The sequence below is a fragment of the Plecotus auritus genome (genome assembly GCF_963455305.1).
Source record: "Plecotus auritus genome assembly, chromosome: 3".
Lineage (NCBI taxonomy): Eukaryota > Metazoa > Chordata > Mammalia > Chiroptera > Vespertilionidae > Plecotus > Plecotus auritus.
Window position 1 is genome coordinate 177,616,320 of NC_137772.1, and position 19,183 is coordinate 177,635,502.

Below are 19,183 nucleotides of genomic sequence, written 5' to 3' on the forward strand. Positions count from 1 at the left end.
GCTTGTCTAAGGTCACGGATTAGTAAGTGCTGGGCCCTGGGCCCCTGTCTCAGCCTGCTGCATGCAGAGCCAAGGCTTTCAAGAAGCAAGCTATGCTGTGCCTGCAGGCCAGGAGCCCCTTGCGGTCAGACGCCCCACGGGGTCAGATGGGATGGCAGCCCCAGTGGAGAGTCCTAGTTTGCTTAAGATTTCCAGTCCCCAGGAAGTGCTAGGAAAAACATGAGGTAATGTAATTCATGCCATCTCCATTTGAAACGTAAGAAAGTTCAGTGACAGGTTGAGTAATTTTCCCAGGGTTATGCAACTGCTAACCGATAGGGCCAAGATCAGACCAGCCGCAAGGCTCCAGACTGTACTCTCCACCTGTGCTGCTTCTGGAAGTGTCGGGTTTTGAATCTGGTCCAGCCGACTCCTGAGCCAGAATGCTAATGTGTTCTGTACCTGCTCTTCCACCCTCAGAACACCGAGCTGTGCGAGACGATGCAGGCAGAGCACAGCACACAGGAATCACACCACCAAGGTTGTTGTCACTATATCTGGCTGACTCCAGCTCTGCCCTTCCATTATTTGCTCTGTGCCTGGGTATATACCACTGGCCTCCACCAGACTGGAAGCAAGGCCCTTCCTCAATATTTGTCCTCAGTCTGTACACAGCATTGCAGGTAAACAGGTGACTGTCTGACCCTCTCTGTTCCCCTCACTGCTAGACTTTGGTTGTCTGGAGTGTCCTGGAATAGGTCAAACTGGAAGAGTTCTCAGAGATGGAGTCTGACGTTGAATTCTGTAGATGAGAATGCTGAGGCCCAAAGAGAGGAAGGATCTTGATTAGGCTCATTCCTTCAGCCTACGGACACTGAGCACCTGCTGTGCTCCAGGCACTGGATATAAGGCAGGGCACAATCCTGATAAGGCCCTGCCCCCACCAAGTTCAGAGTGGAGCAGGACAATCAACAAAGAAGTAGGTAAACAAAAAACATAACCCAGAAGAATATCATAGTGCAAATGGCAGAGAACATGAAAGAGAATGATCAGGTGGCTACTTTGGTCTAGGTGACCTCTCTGGGCAGGTGACACTTAACCTGAGATCTAAGGGACCAAAAGGCTCCCGTTGGGACAATCAAGGAGAAGGGCATTCCTGGCCAAGGGAGAGCAGTGAACAGTCCCTGAGTAAAATCAGAGGACACTGTATCTAGTAAAGTTAAACGTTTTGGGAAACTTTTTTAAAAAATATGTTTTATTGCCCTAACCAGTTTGGCTCAGTGGATAGAACATCGGCCTATGGACTGAAGGGTCCCAGGTTCGATTCTGGTCAAGGGCATGTACCTTGGTTGCAGGCACATCCCCAGTAAGAAGTATGCAGGAAGCAGCTGATCGATGTTTCTCTCTCATCAATGTTTCTAACTTTCTATCCCTCTCTCTTTCTCTCTGTAAAAAAATCAATAAAATATATTTTAAAATGTATGATTTTATTGATTTTAGAGAGAGGGGAAAAGAGAGAAATAGAAATATAGAAACATCAATGAGAAACACCCATTGACTGTCTCCTGCATGCCCACTGCTGGGAATCAAGCCCACAACCCAGGCATGTGCCCTGACAGGAAATTGAACTGGTGACCTCTTGGTTCATAGGTTGATGCTCAACCACTGAGCAACCCCAGCTAGGCATGAAAAACTTTAATTTCAGTATAAATATATGTGTGTATATATATTGTATATATGTATGTATATGTACTAGTACAAATGTGTATATGTATATAAAGTGTGAGTGTGTGTGTGTTTTGGGTTGTGATATAACATATTTCTGACTGTGATTTGAGGACAGAAAGGTTTGAAAGCCTTCATTGGAGCCCTAGCTGGTTTGGGTCAATGTATAGAGCGTCGGCCTGCAGTCTGAAGGGTCTCAGGTTCGATTCCTGCCAAGGGCACATGTGGGGGTTGCGGGCTCGATCCCCACTAGGGGGCATGCAGGAGGCAGCCAATTAATGATTCTCATCATTGATGTTTCTATCTCTCTCTCCCTCTCCCTTTCTCTCTGAAATAAATAAAGATATATATATACTAGTATATTTTTAAAAAAATGAAAATGATGTTTTAAAAAATAAATTTTTTAAAAATGAAAGCCTTCATTGGAGGAATCCAGTTCAATATGACTGAAGCACAGTGGGCAAGTGGAAGAAAGCAGGAGACTAGGTCAGCCAGGGGCGAATGGCAGGTCATGGATGGCTCTATCAGCCAGGATAACCAGTTGGATTTTTTTAAAGTATGTGTGTGTGTTTTTATAATCCTCACCCGAGGATATTTTTCCATTTATTTTTAGAGAGAGTGGAAGGGAGAGGGAGAGACAGAGAGAAACACTGATGTGAGAGAGACATATCGATTGGTTGCCTCCTGCATGCCCCCAACCAGGGCTGGGAACCTGCAACCCAGGTATGTGCCCTTGACTGGACTCGAACCCAGGACCCTTCAGTCCGCCGGCCGACAGCTCTATCTACTGAGCCAAACTGGCTAGGGCTTAAAAATATGTTTTTATTGATTTTAGAAAGAGAGGAATAGAGAGATAGGAACATCAATGAGAGTTTAGAAACATCGATTGGCTGCCTCCTACACACACCTCCACTGGGCATCGAGCTCTCAACCTGGGCATGTGTCCTGACCAGGAATCAAACTGGTGACCTCTTAGTTCATGGGTTGATGCTCAACCACTGAGCTATACCGGCCAAGAACCCGTTGGACTTTATTCAAAGTGGACCTGACCCCATAGGAAGACTTAAGCAGAGGATAGACATAATCTTCATAGTTTCTTGTTTTTTTTAAAAAAAAATACATTTTTTATTTTAGAGAGGAAGGGAGAGGGAGAGAGAGATAGAAACATCAATGATGAGAGAGAATCATTGATCGGCTGCCTCCTGCATGCCCCACACCAGGCATCTAACCCAGAACGTGGGCATGTTCCCTGACTGGGAATCGAACTGTGAGCTCCTGGTTCATAGGTTGATGCTCAACCACTGAGCCAAGCCATTCAGGCTCTTACCTTTGTTTTTAATATAGCCATTAGAAACAGAGAAACTAAATCTCCTTAGAATCATTTTCCTACCATAACAGGTTTGCCTCCCTTTTGCTGGCAAGAAATTTGGGGCAGACAGGGGGAGAGTTATATTTATATCTTGAGCTGTGCCAGATTAAGGAGAGCCTCTGGGAGGGGCCCAGGAGAGTGGAAACACAAAGACCCCCAGGGAGGTTGTAATGAAGGGTGAGCCAAGGGGGACAGAGAGCAGAGAGGAAAAAGGATGTGGAGTGACTACATGGAGGATGAGGAAGTGTCTGGACTTGGGAAACTGAAGAGGGAATAAGTCTGGCTCCGTGTCCATGTCATTTCCCAGCCGACTCCTCTGTCCCTGAGGTCCTTTCCTCCCTTAGAATTCCCCCTAGCATGAGGACTCCCTACCGCTCACTCAGCAAGTAGCTACCTTGGTCTTGATCAAATCCTGGGTGCTGGCAAGAAAAGACAGGAAGGCCCATTTGCTGTGGTCTCGCCAGTCTCCCATATTCCAAGTGCCTGCTTCACACATGGCTTTCGTTATGTTCTGCTCCTCTGTTCCCCCCACTCCCACCCCCAACTCAGTCAAACACAGGCTTGCTTCTTTTTTTTTTTTTAATATATTTTATTGATTTTTTACAGAGAGGAAGGGAGTGGGATAGAGAATTAGAAACATTGATGAGAGAGAAACATTGATCAGCTGCCTCCTGCACACCTCCTACTGGGGATGTGCCCGCAACCAAGGTACATGCCCTTGACCGAAATTGAACCTGTGACCTTTCGGTCTGCAGGCCGACGCTCTATCCACTGAGCCAAACCGGTTAGGGCCACAGGCTTGCTTCTTCAGGACCAGCACCTTTACTGCTGCCTCCCTATGTTCCTCTTCTGCCCATCCTCAGCCATCTCCATACTTTCTTCAGACAAAAATAAGAACAGTGTCCAAGCCACAAAAATGACCAAACACCCCCCTCTCCTAGCTAATACTTGTGGCTACTGCTACTTTACATATCACCGCTTCCGTCCTGCTTCATTCCTCCCAGCGTCTAGATAAAATTAACTAAGGTACCCAGCTGTAGAATTCCCTGGCTTCCTGGTATCATCCAATCCAGAGCAAAGCTTGTCTTCCTTGACCTTTCCCCAAATCTGCAAGTGTAACTCCAAATCCTAAACCCTTTCCAACACCCACTGGGTTCAACTACAAGCATCTGCTGGTGTTTTGGCTGGAGCGAATTGACAATCATAAGCAACATATACCTATGCTTGTATTTTTAAAACTTGTTAAAGAACAAAATTTGACTGAGTAATTTTGGAGAATAATTGGCTTTTTTAAGTGATTCATGAATCCAGCAGCACCCCATCTAGCAACAGAAGGGGCTGAGAGGAGGGGTTGTACAAAATGGGAGGTTTTTATAGGAAGAAGGGTCAGGAAAGGCACCTATTAACAAAAGAAAAGAAAGAATTATTTGGGGGGAGCCACTGGAGAAAATGGGAAGGGGTTGTATCATGCAGATTGCCCCTTTTTTCTATGGGGGAGGGGATGGAGAGGGCCCACGGGACAGATTGCTTTATTGGTTTTGACCAGAAACTGTAGATACTAGGTTTGGTATCATGGGCTTTTAGCATGAGTAATACCATTTTGGGCCTGTGGTTTTCTTATATTTTGGAATTTTATACTATTTTAGCATCAGATTTCCTTTCCTAAATATGTTCTCAAGCAAATTGTATCCCCCCCCCACCCCCGCCCGGCCCAACCCCATGTCTCTTTCAGAGGATTGGATTGATTCTTTAGTCTTTGGGTATGGTTAGCATTTTCCTGTATCCACATTCTTCCTTACCTGATCTTGTCAGGATTGAGGCCCAGGTGAAACCACCCTCTTATATATATACTAGTAAGCCTTCCACAATCACCTAAGCAGATCTGACCCCTCCCTCCTCAGCACTCTACTGTATTTGGTTTTCTTTACCCACAAGGCTCTTGCTTAATCTCCCCTCATAGCTGTAAACTCCTTGAAGGCAGAGACTGAGTCTTAAAAACTTGGTTATGACTCTAGTAGCTGCTCCAGCTAAAAATGCCCAGTTAAAAGGTCCATGTTCCCAAGTGCCAGGGGCCACAGATCTTGAGATCATGAGAAGTGTATGATTTAGGACCAGGAGTGGAGCACCTGAGTCATATTAAGGGACAGGGAAAATGGGCTTGGCCCTGCCAGACTCCTGGGGGACACAGATGGCAGGGTGCCTGGAGCTCTTTGTAAGGATCACTAGGGCACAGAAAGTACTGGGCTTGTATACCCCCTGGTAAGACTCAGAGTGAATTTGAATTTGTATCCACCCTGAACACCTTTGTGTGTTATGTCACTGTCCCAGATTAGGAATTTATCAGCGTAATCAGAGTCAAAAAAAGATAGGGCAGCCCTGAGCTCTGAACATATGGTCCTTCTCTCTCTCTCTCTCTTTCTCTCTCTCTCTCTCATCCTCTCTCATGCTCTGTAGGCAGTGGTTTTTAAACTGTGTTCCCTAGGGTTTGTTTCAGGAGGGGGTGGGGTATGAGCCCCCTTCAAATTTCTCATTCTGATTCAACCAGAGCAATTTTGTTTTGCATCGTTTTGTGTGTGTGTTTTGAGATTCTGCATAGGATTTAAGTTGTAAAGGAGTTTACTACATGTAAACAACACTATGGAAATACAATCAGCAAAATCCAGAATATGCAATACACCATAGAATAAACAAACTCATTTATTCAACAAATAAATTACAAGAAAAAAAAGGAAGGGGTTAGTGGAACCTATAAAAGAAAAGAAACTGAGGGCATGTGACAGGGGGTAGGGGAGACTGGGGGAAGGTCAATGGGGAAAAAAAAAGGAGATATATGTACTACTATATGTAATACTTTAAACAATAGAAAAAAATCAATAAAAAAAGAAAAGAAACTTATGAACCATAGCAACCAAATTCAACGTGTGGACCTTGTTTAGATTCTGATTTGAATAAACTGATATATGACACAATTAGGGGAATTTTAACATTGACTGGATATTTGGTGACATTGAGTTATTTTTTTTTTTTTAGTTGTGATCATGGTATTGTGGTTGTGTAAACAAAGAGTCTTTTTCTTTTAGAGATGAGTACTGAAATATCTGAGAATTCAACGATGCAATGTCCAACGTTTGTTTTAAAATCATCCAATACAGGACGGGTAGTAGGGAGAAGTGGGTTGGGATATAGCTGAAGTAAGATTATGTTAATTGTTGAAGCTGGGTAATGGATACATAGGGCTTCGTTGTATTATTCCTTCTACCTTTTATTTTTATTATTTTTGTTAAAGTATGTTTTTTTTATTGAATTTTTAGAGAGGTGGAAATACTGATGAGAGAGAAACACTGGGGATCGAGCCCACATCACAGGCATGTGCCCTGACCAGGAATCAAACCAGGGACCTCTTGATTCAAGGGTCGATGCTCAACCACTGAGTCATACCTGCTTGGCTATTTTTTCTACCTTTTAAAATGCTTGCACATTTTCACCCACCCCCGCCCCCCCAAAAAAAGCTATTCACCACTTTACACTGTATAATCCAGTGGTTTTAGTATATTCACATAATTTTACAACCATCATCATAATCAAATTTAGAAGATTTTCATCACCCCCAAAACAAACCCTATACCCATTAGTAGTCACTCTCCATTCCCCTCAACCCCTACAGCCCTAGGCATCCCCTAATCTATTTTTCTTTGGATTTGGCTACTCTAGACATTTCATACAAATGTAACCCTAATGTATGATCTTTTGTGACTGGCTTCTTTTATCTTAGGATAAAGTTTTCATGTATAACCTTACTTTATTTTTTATTATTGATTTGAGAGCGAGTGAGGAAGGGACAGAGAGAGACAGAGAGATTGATCTATTGTTGTTCCACTTATTTATGCATTCATTGGTTGACTCTTGTATGTGCCCTGCTCAGGGATCTAGCCTGAAACCTTGGTGTATTGGGATGATGCTCTAACCAACTGAGCTACCTGGCCAGAGTAAGTATAACAACTTGTTTTTTATTTGTTTGTTTTTTGTTAATCCTCACCAGAGGATATTACCCATATTCCATTGATTTTTTTTCCAGAGAAAATGGGAGGGGGAAGAGAGAGAGAGAGGGGGAAACATCGATGTAAGACACAATGATTGGTTGCCTCCTGCACACACCCCCATGCGGAAAGGGGCGGGGCAGGATCAAACTTGCAACCCAGGTACATGCCCTTGACTAGGAATCGAACCCGAGACCCTTCAGGTGCACAGGACAACACCACTGAGCAACACCAGCCAGGGCAGTCTAACCTTGTTTTAAACTCTTCTGGTCTTGATAGGAAAGAGACATCTTGTAAAGTATTTCTCTGGCTATAGACTTTAAAATAAAGACACTTAAAAGAGGTTTAAACAGACTTGGGGGGGAGGGAGTCTAACTGCTAAAAAAAGAATGGCTAAAAACCCCTTCTCTAGTTCAAATCCCTTGCAATTACATTTAAGGAAATGGCCCCAGAGAAGGAAGTGATGTACCCAAATACACACAGCTTGTTAAGGGCCTAGCTGGGCCCAACAGCTAGAACTGCTGATCTTTGGTTCCATCCTTTTTTCATGTCACATTAACTTCTGACCTAACACAAACTCATACCACTTTTCCCACCACAACTCATAAACCTGTGACCCACAAAATATCTTCAGAGACACATCTTGAGAGTCAGCCATGATGGGGGCTGCTCTGTCTCAGTGCAGGCTTTCGGCTGCCCTACCCTGAAACGTAGCCACCCAGGGAAGAACCAGTGATAACACCAGCTCCAGAATTTCCATCTCAGAGGAGCTCAGGCATGGCAATCTGCTTAGAAGCCAGAAGCCAGAGAAGCTGTTTGCATAGCAGGAACAGTTTTTACTTGCATTGATTTTTTTTTTTTTTTTTTTGAGTGGCTGGTGGAGGGCGTGTGTGTAGGGGAGGCTGGTAGAGAACATGGCGGAGCAGGAGCTAAAACCTTTGGGGCTGCCATTGGAGGTAACCCAGTTAAGGGTTAACGGATGTATGGGAACCCACTGGTGCCTGGAGAACTGAGTCCAGAGGAGACAGAGGGTGGGAACAGGAGGAAAAGGTCAGGCTGAGGGGAAGGACTCCGGGTTGAGGCAGTCTATGATCTTACAGCTGTTCCTGGAACTCTCCCAAACCATACTTATGGGCAGCTCAGAGAGGCTGTGGAAAAGGGCAAGAAGAGGACAAATTCTATAGATGGAACATTATCTGAAACCTGGGGAAACGTAGGGAGGAGAAACTTCCAGAGAGCCTGGAAGAGGATGGCAGCACCTGGATAACTCTCTTTCCTTTCCTCCCTCCCTCCCTCCCTCCCTCCCTCCCTCTCTTTCTTTCTTCCCTTTGTTTTTGTTAATCCTCAGTCGAGAATATTTTTCCATTGATTCCTAGAAAAAGTAAAAGGGAGGGAGAGAAACAGACACACACACACACACACACACACACACACACACACACACGCAGATTGGTTGCCTCCCGCATGCCCCCAGACTAAGGCCGGGGAAGCTCAAGCCCGCAACCAACCGAGGTACATGCTATTGAGTGGAATAGAACCCGGGACCCTTCAGTCCGCTGGCTGATGCTCTATCCACTGGGCCAAACCAGCTAGGGCTGGATAACTTCTCTTTCTACCTTGGAGGCTCCCTTACCTGAATCCCGGTCCCTGGCAGGGGGACCTGAGGAGATGGGTAGAGGACAATGAAGGCCTTGGACTCAGATCTCTCAGACAAACATGGAGTGTGGACTTGGATGCCACAGGATTTGATAGGGGAAACATTGGCTAGGTTATATTCTCACAATATCATCCATTCTCCTGTCTATAGTGGGCATCGGGAATCTCACCCTTAGAGACCTGTCCTTTTGGGTCTGGGGAAGGCTTTTAAGCATCCTTTATAACAGGGAAAATATCCCTTGTGGGGCAGCAATGATGGTGAATTAAGAGTAAGTTCAGATGGAATAAGACCCAGAGCCTGCTCCAGAGGTGCTGGGCTCACCAAGGTGAAGGGACCTAAGGATGAACTCTGGAGTGCTTTCACTTTTGCTCACCATCAGTCTTACTTTACCCTGATAACCAGAAGGCCTTATTTGAGCTATGGTGGTTGCAAAGAAGCAGTGAGTCATTCGAGCTGTGTACATCCCATGGTTCTGTCTAGTGGATTGGCACCTTAAGTTGCAAGGGCTCGGAGGGGCAGGTTATGTAGGCAGTTATGTAGCTCATCTCAACTTTAGGTTGCCCTTCAGTTTTCTAATCCCAGGCCCAGCCTGGACTTTAATCAGGTGACACATATTGGTATCAGTAGGTGTCACCTGGAACTGGACCTGTGCCTGATTCATCCAGGGAGCTGAACCCAGGCAGTAGAACAAACACCCAAGCAGCTCCTGCCAGGCATGAGGTGAGAGGTTGTCTGGCCAAACAGACAGAGACTTTGTTTGCTTTGTTGTCATCTTTTCTCCCAACCCCACTCTCATTCCTTTCTCTCTGCCCATCTCTGGGTCAGGGCCTGTGTCGTGTTTTTCCAGATGATGCGAGAAGGCTTTCTTATTTATTTATTTTTGGTGACGGTGATTCCTGAGGAAGAGACTCAAGAATTGAAAGGGGAATAGCAAGAACTGATAAAGGCACAGAGCAGAAGCTTCTGGGAGGGGAAGCCAAGAGTGGGAACTGGTTTGGATGGGGATTAGAGGGAACAAAGAGGTCAGAGGTCTCTGCCCCCACCCCATGAAGGTGGGAGGTGCTACCTGTCTATAGTTCAGGCAGGTCCTGTTCTTCTGGGACAACTCTAGCTTGACCTCACTTTCTACGTTCGTGGCTAGTTTTTGACACTAATTGGTGGACACTCAAGACCAATAAATTTGGCTTCAAGTCCCTTCCCTCTTCCCTAATATACAAATGCAAAACGTGGGAATCCCCTTTCAGAAGAAGGTGCAGCTTTAAGAGAAAGGGAAGGGAGGAAGAGGGCGCTGACTCAGATCCTCCTACCATTGGCTGCTGGAGGGGATCCCACCTCAGGGATTGGCTCTGACAAAGTCCGCCTCCTCTTATGATTGGCTCATCCAGGCAGATATAAAGGGGGCTGTGCCGGCCTTCTCTTCAGTTGGAGCAAGGCAGGGAATTCAGCTGGTTTGCGTGCTGAGACGCACCTGTCGCAATCCTTTCCTCTCTGAACCAGAGTGCAAGTCCCACGGAGGCTACAGTCATGAAGGAAAGACGGGCCCCCCAGCCAGTCGTGGCCAGATGTAAACTCGTTTTGGTGGGGGACGTGCAGTGTGGGAAGACAGCGATGTTACAGGTGTTAGCGAAGGACTGCTATCCCGAGGTGAGCTGTCTGCCCGCCCCCCTGGCCAGCTTTTCTCCTTGCCCGCCTGCCCGCTTCCCCGGGATAGATTCCCACCTGACCAGGAGAGCTCTCTCTCCTGTCCCCACCTCACCCCACCCCACCCTACCCTCTGCTGCTTTCTGGCTGGAGGACTGCCCTGCCTTAGCTTCCCCCTGAGACCTGTTCCACTTCTGCCGCCGCGCTGGTGCTGGCTCCTCCTCACCTCTCCACCCATAGGCCCCCGATCAGATCCCCTCCTACCTCCCTGTATCTGGAGTCTGCTCTCTGGAGAGGGGACTGGGGGCATTCTAGAAACTGGGGTTTCTTGACGCAATACATGCCTGCCCCTTCACCCCAACCTCAAAGGTTCTGTGAGCATGGCTCCAGGCAATCTCCTGTTGCCCCTTTCTACTGTTCTGTAGGTCCAGGGGGCTTGTGGGGAGAAGTAAAGAGTTAGAATTGACTTGTGACTTGAAATTGGGAGACAGAAAATCTGGGGGTGAGAGGAGTGAGTGAGTGTGTGTGTGTGTGTGGGGGGGGGTGTGTGTCCCCAACCATCTAAAATATGGGGGGCATGTCCCGGGCTGAAAGTCATTCCCATTTCTTAATTTGATGGAGCAAAGTGCCTGTGCCTCTACATGCTCCTGCTTCCTATCCCATGTGGTCCCTCCTGCCGCAGGTATCCCCTCCTCTGGCCATGTTAGTATCTCATTAGGGCTAGTGGCTTCTTGTGTAGCCAGAGGGCAGGGGGCCCAGGGTGTGAATAATGCCTCTCTTTTCACAGACGTATGTGCCCACCGTGTTTGAGAATTACACAGCCTGCTTGGAGACAGAGGAACAGAGAGTGGAGCTTAGTCTCTGGGACACCTCAGGTAAGACTGCTGGCCCCAAATGCCCCTTCCCACCTCTACTGGGCGGTTGCAGCTGCTGTTTTTTAGACATTGTTTTCCTCTTTGATGGGGAGAAGGAGTATGGTGCTTGCCAGAAAATTGAAAGAAGGGGACCTGAAGATTCCTCTGTTGGGTGTAGGAGGAGAGCCTGGTCAACTCAGTTGGCTGGTCCAGGGGTGCAGAATGGAAGAACCCCAGAAGCCACTCATTTCTCAGGGTCTAGCTTCATCCTTCAGAGGGCTGGATGGTGAGGTGAATGAACCCCTGAATACTTCTTGGGGGCAGTCAGTCAGACAGGGCTTCTCCATTTCACACCCTGCTACCACACACACAGCATTTACTGCCCCAGAGCAAAGCCAAATGAGGCAGAAGGCAGTGCTGCTGGAGGCAGTTGTGGTTGAGGCAAGGAAACAAGCCTGCTTTGGGGGAAATAGTGTTCCTTTCCTGCCTCAGTTTTCTCTCCTGCATTCCATCTCTGGCCACCGCTGTCCGCTCTGTCCGCTGCCGCAGCTCAGCTCTGCTCGTCATAGCGCTGCGGCTCAGGGCTGAAGTGATGCATCATCGAGGCTTTGGAGGGTGGGGAGACAGTCAATATGGGGCAGTCACACTGTGGATAGTGGTGGGAGGGGGCCATTTCCCCCACCCTGGGCCGAGGTAGAAGTGCCCTATCTTTCTGGGATGTAGGAAGCAATATTTTTCCAGTCTCTAAACCCTAAACCCTCCGTGCTAGGCTACCCCTTGCATTGATTCTGCCCCCCTCCCATTATCTCTTTACCCCAGCCCTTTTTAAATAGACTGGGTTCAGAGTCGTAATTAAGGACTAAGAGCCAGGAACAGGAGAAAGAAAATAAAATCTGCTCCTCTCTAAAAATGCATATTCAGGCTGAGTTTAAAGAGGAACTATAAATCACTAGGGGTTTCCTGTTCCATATAATAAATATGCAGTCCTATTCCTCCAAAGAGCTGTTGTTCCCATGATCCAATTTTGAGGTCTGAAAGGTTTGGGGTAGGGGATGGAAGGGTATAAGGAAAAATGAGGCTTCCCCTGGCCCCCCTTCCCCAAAACAAACAAAGCAAAACAAAAATTCCTCAACCTGCTCTGCTTCCTGGGCGGCAGTTCCAGAGGTTGGGAGGCAGGGTGCTGGCTCTCCTGGACCGCGCTGTGCTGGCTGGAGCCGGCTGGAACGCAGTTGGCTGCATGATGTATGCTTTTGCATCTGCTGTATCCTGTCCACCTTTCAATCTTCCCAGAATCTTACTGCAGCTCATCTCTTTCCACTACCACCGCCCCAAAGCGCCACTCCCCTCTACCACCACTACTTCCTGCTGCTTCCCCCTCCTCCCACAGTCAGAATGCAGCCTTTGAATTCCAATCCAGATAATGGAAAATCAGCAAGGTGGTCTCTGTTTCCTACATCGAATCCCCACCTCACTCTACCCCCCAATTTCCAAAAGGATGCTGGCTATCAGTCATCCTCAAACTCCCTCTTTCAATTAGATGCACGTAAGGAAGGAGGAAGTGGCCGCTGAGTGTGGGATGGGGCTTCCCAACATGGGGGCCTGGGTGGAACCTGTTCCCATTATTCACTTTGCGGGTCTCAGGGGAGGGGGATTGCTTGGAGCCAGGTGAGGCCTCCTCCCCTCCCCCTTCTCAGTGCTGCAGTGCTCCCTCTGCTTAGTGCTGGGGGTGATGCGGGTGATGCGACCCCACCTCAGAGAGGGGATGGGGGCAGATTGCTGAAGGAGCAGGCAGCTATCCCAACTCCCCTTTACTCTTCTTTTTTTTTTTAACAACCAACCCCCTCCCCACTTGGATTCCCCCCAGTTTCCATGGTGATTGCGGTGCAGGGAGAGGGGCTGCTTGCTATTCTAAGCACGGATTGTCTGGGTTCCAAATCTGCTACTGTTCCTTCCCAGGGTGGAGGGGGGCAGGCTCAGCTCCTAGCATTCTCCCATATTAGACCACCTGGGTCTGCACTGCCCACTGCCCTCCCAGTGAAGGACCCTTCCTCTAAATCCCCAGCTCTTGGTGCCACTGTCTTTGAGACTGTCTCCCTGAGATCTGGGGGATAGGGGCTGCAGCTTTCTTTTTGCCCTTTTCAGTGTAAGCCGATTTGGGTAGAGGAGGAGCAGGCACTGAATCCCTCCCAGCCTCTTAGCGTCTGACCCCATGGCAAACAAGCAGGGCAGCTGTTATATAACAGGCAGGTTTGTTTCTTCCTTGGGGAGAACCTTGGAGCAGAAAAGGGGGGCAGAGGTGGTGCAGCAGGCAGACTCTAGAAAAGAGGAGCCCCTAACAAGCCCTGGTCCTGCAGGGGTTGGGGGACCCTCCTCAGGGACTCAGAACTGGCACACCTTAAATTAAGCCTAGAGTAGGAGACCCAGACAGGGGAAAATCACGTTCCACCCTCCTTACATTTTGCCCTTTTCCCTTTTTTTCATGCCTCTGGCAGGTGGTCAGGTCCCTAGCTTCCATGCGGCAGCAGGTTCCCCTGGGAGATGGGTGGGGCCAACTAACCTAAGGGACCAAGAATGATCTTCCCAGGCTCGTTGGGTTTAGGCCTGTAGGGGAGGGAAACTGCCATGGCTCATCATCAGCTCTTTCTCCCCTGTAACAGGATCTCCCTACTATGACAATGTCCGTCCACTCTGCTACAGCGACTCGGACGCAGTATTACTGTGCTTTGATATCAGCCGTCCGGAGACAGTGGATAGTGCACTCAAGAAGGTGAGTCTGAAACTCTACAATCTCTAGCTCAGCTTGAGAACAAAAAGGAACATTGAGGACCTTGTCATCTAATCCCCTCTTGTGTAACAGAAAGAAACTGAGGCCAGGGGAGGAAGAAATTTGCCCAAGGCCACACCATTAGCTACATCGCTGGGTCTAGAACCCAGCTCTCCTGCCCCTGCCCCTGCCCCTGCCCCTGCCCCTGCCCTATGCTGCTCTGCCAGAGGACCAGCAAGGGGGGTGGTGTTGAAGACCCAGGAAGCGAAGGATTGAGAGTTGAGAACCTCTTGGTGATATGGTTTGAGGGTCAGGGATGAGGTCTTCTGGAGGCAGCTTCTATAGACCTTGATCCCAGGCCCACCAAAACTGGGCAAGCCAGGCAGGCCTGAGCAGAGCTGCTGGTAGGAAATGCCTAGGTCTGGGTGGCAAAATCTGGTCATATGGAGGAGTCCAGGATACCTTGTGGAACTAGCATAGTTTCCCAGAAGTCTTTGGGACTATCACCTTTCCTTGGGAAGAGACTGGTTATCTTCCTTCTGGCTTTCTGAATTTGTGGAGCCCTCTGACTGGATTGAGGGAGCAAATCCAGGCTCGACTGCTTGGCAGAGAGTGGGAAGAGATTTACCCTAGTTCTTTCTCTAGTGACTGGGCTGTTGGAAGAGGAGACAGGCTCTTGGGTCAACATTCCTGTGGCCCCAAGTCCTCATGGGCTGGAAGATGATGTAATTGTGCAGTGGCGATGCTGTGACTCAGAGGGATGGCTGGGCTGGTGATAAGCTATATGGTGTGTGATGTTGCCAGCTGGGCTTCTCTGGGTATGTCAGCCACTGACTATAATTTTTTGCCTGGCTCTTCAGTGGAGGACGGAAATCCTAGATTATTGTCCCAGCACCCGTGTTTTGCTTATTGGCTGCAAGACTGATCTTCGAACAGACCTGAGCACCCTGATGGAGCTGTCCCACCAGAAGCAGGCACCCATCTCATACGAGCAGGTGTGTGTGCGCCATTGTGTGTTGGGGGTGGGGTGGAGAAGGCTATAGGCAAAGGACTTGAAATGTAGCCCTTGTTCAGGCTCTCTCACTATAGCAAGAGAGAATTGGTATTTTGGGGGCCATCTATAATCAGCAACTAATCACCTGGGTAGAGGTGGTACTCATTTACCCAGATTTATGCTATAGGTTGACAGGTGAGGATTCCTCTGTGTTTCTCAGATTGTTTTTGGCACCACCTGCATTAGAATCACTAGAGGTGCTTATTAGAATTCCTGACTCCATATGTATAGAGTCACTTTGGGAGAAAGATATGGAATTACATTTTTAATGAAATCCTGGATAATTTCTTATGCACATGGGAGTAAAGGTTCATTTTTTAAAACCAGTGTTTCATATTAGACTTGTCTGGGGAGCTCTTAAAAATACTAATGCCTAGGCTCTACCCCCAGAAATTCTGATTTACTTGTTCTGGCATCAATATGGGGTTGTTTGTTTTATTTTTAATTTTATTTATTTATTGTCTAAAGTTTTACATAAGTCTCCTTTTTCCCCGCTTGACCCCCTCCCCAAGCCATTCCCACCCCGGGCAAGCCCCCACTGCCCCAGTGTCTGGGTCCATTGGTTAAGCTAATATGCATGCATACAAGTTCTTTGGTATCAATATGGTTTTAAAAGTGTCCCAGGTGATGCTAAGGTGCTGTCAGGCTTCACCTTCAGAAAATAATTAGCAGAGGGTGATGGTGGGAGACTGGCAGTTGGGTCCCCTCTGGGTAGCCCCCGGAGTACCACTAACCGCAGGAGGCAGTGTTTCAGAGCCATTTGGACCACTGCATCGGTGACCTCAATCCCCCCTCCCCCTGCAGGGCTGTGCAATAGCCAAGCAGCTGGGTGCGGAAATCTACCTGGAAGGCTCAGCTTTCACCTCAGAAAAGAGTATCCACAGCATCTTCCGGACGGCATCCATGGTGTGTCTGAACAAGCCCAGCCCGATGCCCCCAAAGAGCCCTGTCCGAAGCTTCTCTAAGCGACTGCTCCACCTCCCCAGTCGTTCTGAACTCATCTCTTCTACCTTCAAGAAGGAAAAGGCCAAAAGCTGCTCCATTATGTGAAGTGGGGGTTGGAGAGGGGAGACAACCTCCCACTTCCTCCCTCGGGTTGCAGAGGCACGGGGAGAGGGAGGATGAGACTATTTAGGACACTGGACAACGAGTTTTTCAGACTGCCACGGTGAGGGCTTGGAAGGAGACAAGAATGGGACAAGGAAAGAGCCAGGCCCAGCCTGAGGACCTGACGCTAAGAAAGAACCATCACACCCCAAGCCAGACACTAGGTGGTGGAGGAGATGGCTGCCCCAGTGCCCCCCACTCCAGAGGAAGAAATGGTGTGGGAGTGTGGGGGGCATGCTGGCCTCATGGGTTCAGGGTTCTTACAAGAGCCTCACCTTCAGCATCATGCCTCTTCCACCCAGCGTTTCCATGCAGGCCAGGGGATGGGAGGGGTCCCTAAGCCCTTCCCTTCCCCTCTGAGGAGGCCACAGAAGAGTGGAGAGTGGGGAAGCCATGAGGCAGCTCCCTTGGGAGCTGAGCCCAGGTGCTTCATAACTGAAATCAGAAGGACAGGAGCTGGTCAGAGCCAATGAGAAGGAAACCTCATCTTTGCATAGCCCATGCCTCATGGAGAGGTGACATCATACATTCACATGCTTCTCACCTAAGTCCCCAGGGTCCAAGGGAGAAGCCCTGGACCCCCTTCTCTTGCAGTGTGGGGGTGGTGGTGCTGCAGGGGGCAGGGCTGGGTGGGGGTCACCAGACTTTTTCTGCCCCTAGGGCAGTACAGCTGGCATTTGTTTTATAGACTCTTGTCTTTGGAATGGGGGGAGGGGGGAGTGTTTCAATCTGTTATATGTTCTGTGTTTAAAGAAGAAAACCTATTTATTAATGAAAAATATAACACATATAAAGAAGATGGCTCTGTTTTCTTAGTTTCTTTCTGTTTCCTTTGATCATTGATAATGAGCAAAAAGCTGCCCTGGGGCCCTTTCTGTGGGCTGCAGAGCGGCTGCCTCCACTGTTCCCTGGCACTTCCAATAAGGATCTCCTCCCTCTACTCCCACCCCTACTCACCCCCAACCCCATCCAAGTCCTACTAAGCCACTGACGATCTTAGCCCGAGGGCAGGGTTTCTCAACCTTGGAACTAAAGACATTTTAGACTAGAAAAGGTATTGCTATGAGGGTTGCCCTGTGCATTGGAGGAGGTTTCGCATCCCTGGCCTCTCTACCTGTTAGATATCAGTAGCAGTCCCCCTCCCCAGTTGTCTACCATAGATATGTTTCCAGATATTGCTAAGTGTCCCCTGGGGCAAACTCACTCCTGGTTGAGAACCATTGCCCCAGAGAGGGGTCCTCAAACTTTTTAAACAGGGGGCCAGTTCACTGTCCCTCAGACCGTTGGAGGGCCAGAATATAGTTTTAAAAAAAACTATGAACAAATTCCTATGCGCACTGTGGGCCCGGGACGAGTCAGCTGCTAAGCAGGACAGGCAGCAGCACCCGGCGGGCCGGATAAATGTCCTCGGCGGGCCGCATGTGGCCTGCGGGCCATAGTTTGAGGACGCCTGGAAAGAGCCACAGGTTTGGTGAAGCACAAGTATCCAGGCTGCTGAGATCCCAATCCGCAGGGGTTCTGGTCTCATCTGAGTTCAAAGAGAAATTATGTCTTCTGCCTTCTTGACCTTCCAATTCTATTGCCTGTTGAGGGCAGCTCAGGGGCCTTAGCTTCCCTTCTCTTCAGTGACTTATAGTTATTTTTTCCAAGTTTCATAGTGTGTTGGAAATAGAGAGCTACTAGGTATTGAGTGTGCTCAGCACTGTGCTGATAGCTTTACCAACATCATATTTAACCTTACAAATGATAATAGCTAACATTTGTTAAATGTTTACTGTGGGTCAGAGATGCTTTTGAGTTCTTTATATATTATTTATTCCTATGAAGTACTATCTACTTCATTTTACAGACAAGGAAACAGGTTCAGAGAGATTAGTCAATGTGCCCAAGGTCACACAGTCAGAAAGTGGTAGAAGCTGGATGCAAATCCAGGTAACCTGGCTCCAGAACATGCACTTCTCACTCCTCTTAGGCAAGTCCTACCTTGAGGTAAGTCATATTATTATCATCCCTATTTTATAAATAATGAAACAGAAAAGCCAGAAATGCCACATAACTTGCACAAGATTATACTGCTTCTAAGTAGAGGAAACAAGATTCAAACCAAGTCTCAATGCTAACTATAATCACATTGGCCCATTATTACTAGCCATGTTGTACCTAAAAAGGAGATTCTACCTGTGGTTCTCACTAGAACATAGTCCCTTTGTCTCCATCTCCAAAGATGCATGCTTGTGAAAGAACTAACAGGTTAAAACAAACAAGTATCTTTTTTGTTATTGTTGATCCTCACCCAAGGATATTGTTTCCATTGATTTATAGAGAGAGTGAAATAGAGGGAGGGAGGGGGAGAGAGAAACAGCTATGTGCATTGACTGGCTGCCTCCCACACATGCCCCTACTGGGTCTAGGGATCAAACCTGCAACCCAGGTATGTGCCCTTGACCAGAAATCAAACCCAAGACCCTTGGGGTGTGAGGGCAGACCCTCTAACCACTGAACCACACAAGCCAGGGATCAAATAAGTATCTTTTAAGCTCAATGTTTTATATGTCTCATTCATGAGAGAGATGTGCTAGAACTACTAGAACTATTATGAACTTGGACAAACTTCATCACTTTTCTGGGTTTTAATTTATCCATTTAATATATATATATATATATATATATATATTTTAAAATATATTTTATTGATATTTTACAGAGAGGAAGGGAGAGGGATAGAGAGCTAGAAACATCGATGAGAGAGAAACATCGATCAGCTGCCTCCTGCACACCTCCCACTGGGGATGTGCCCGCAACCAAGGTACATGCCCTTGACTGGAATCGAACCCGGGTCCCTTCAGTCCGCAGGCCGACGCTCCATCCACTGAGCCAAACCGGCTTCGGCTAAAATATATATTTTTATTGATTTCAGAGAGGAAAGGAGAGGGAAAGAGAGATAGAAACATCAATGATGAGAGAGACTCATTGATAGGCTATCTTTTGCACACCCC

At 47.8% G+C, this 19,183-nt stretch overlaps 1 protein-coding gene across 1 annotated transcript; it reads left to right on the forward strand.

Moving 5' to 3' along the window:
* The first annotated feature begins 10,184 nt into the window (after positions 1-10,184).
* RND1 (Rho family GTPase 1) lies at positions 10,185-17,001 on the forward strand. Its single transcript, XM_080660284.1, has 5 exons — positions 10,185-10,411; positions 11,196-11,283; positions 13,920-14,029; positions 14,887-15,021; positions 15,885-17,001. The coding sequence occupies exons 1-5, from the start codon at positions 10,292-10,294 to the stop codon at positions 16,128-16,130; spliced, it is 699 nt and encodes a 232-aa protein (XP_080516410.1). The 5' UTR covers positions 10,185-10,291; the 3' UTR covers positions 16,131-17,001.
* The last annotated feature ends 2,182 nt before the right edge of the window (positions 17,002-19,183 follow it).

Coding starts and splice junctions, on each gene's coding strand:
- RND1 (XM_080660284.1), top strand. CDS start 10,292: ATGAAGGAAAGACGGGCCCCCCAGCCAGTCGTGGCCAGATGTAAACTC. Junction 10,412..11,195: donor CGAAGGACTGCTATCCCGAG/GTGAGCTGTCTG, acceptor CTCTTTTCACAG/ACGTATGTGCCCACCGTGTT. Junction 14,030..14,886: donor TGGATAGTGCACTCAAGAAG/GTGAGTCTGAAA, acceptor CTGGCTCTTCAG/TGGAGGACGGAAATCCTAGA.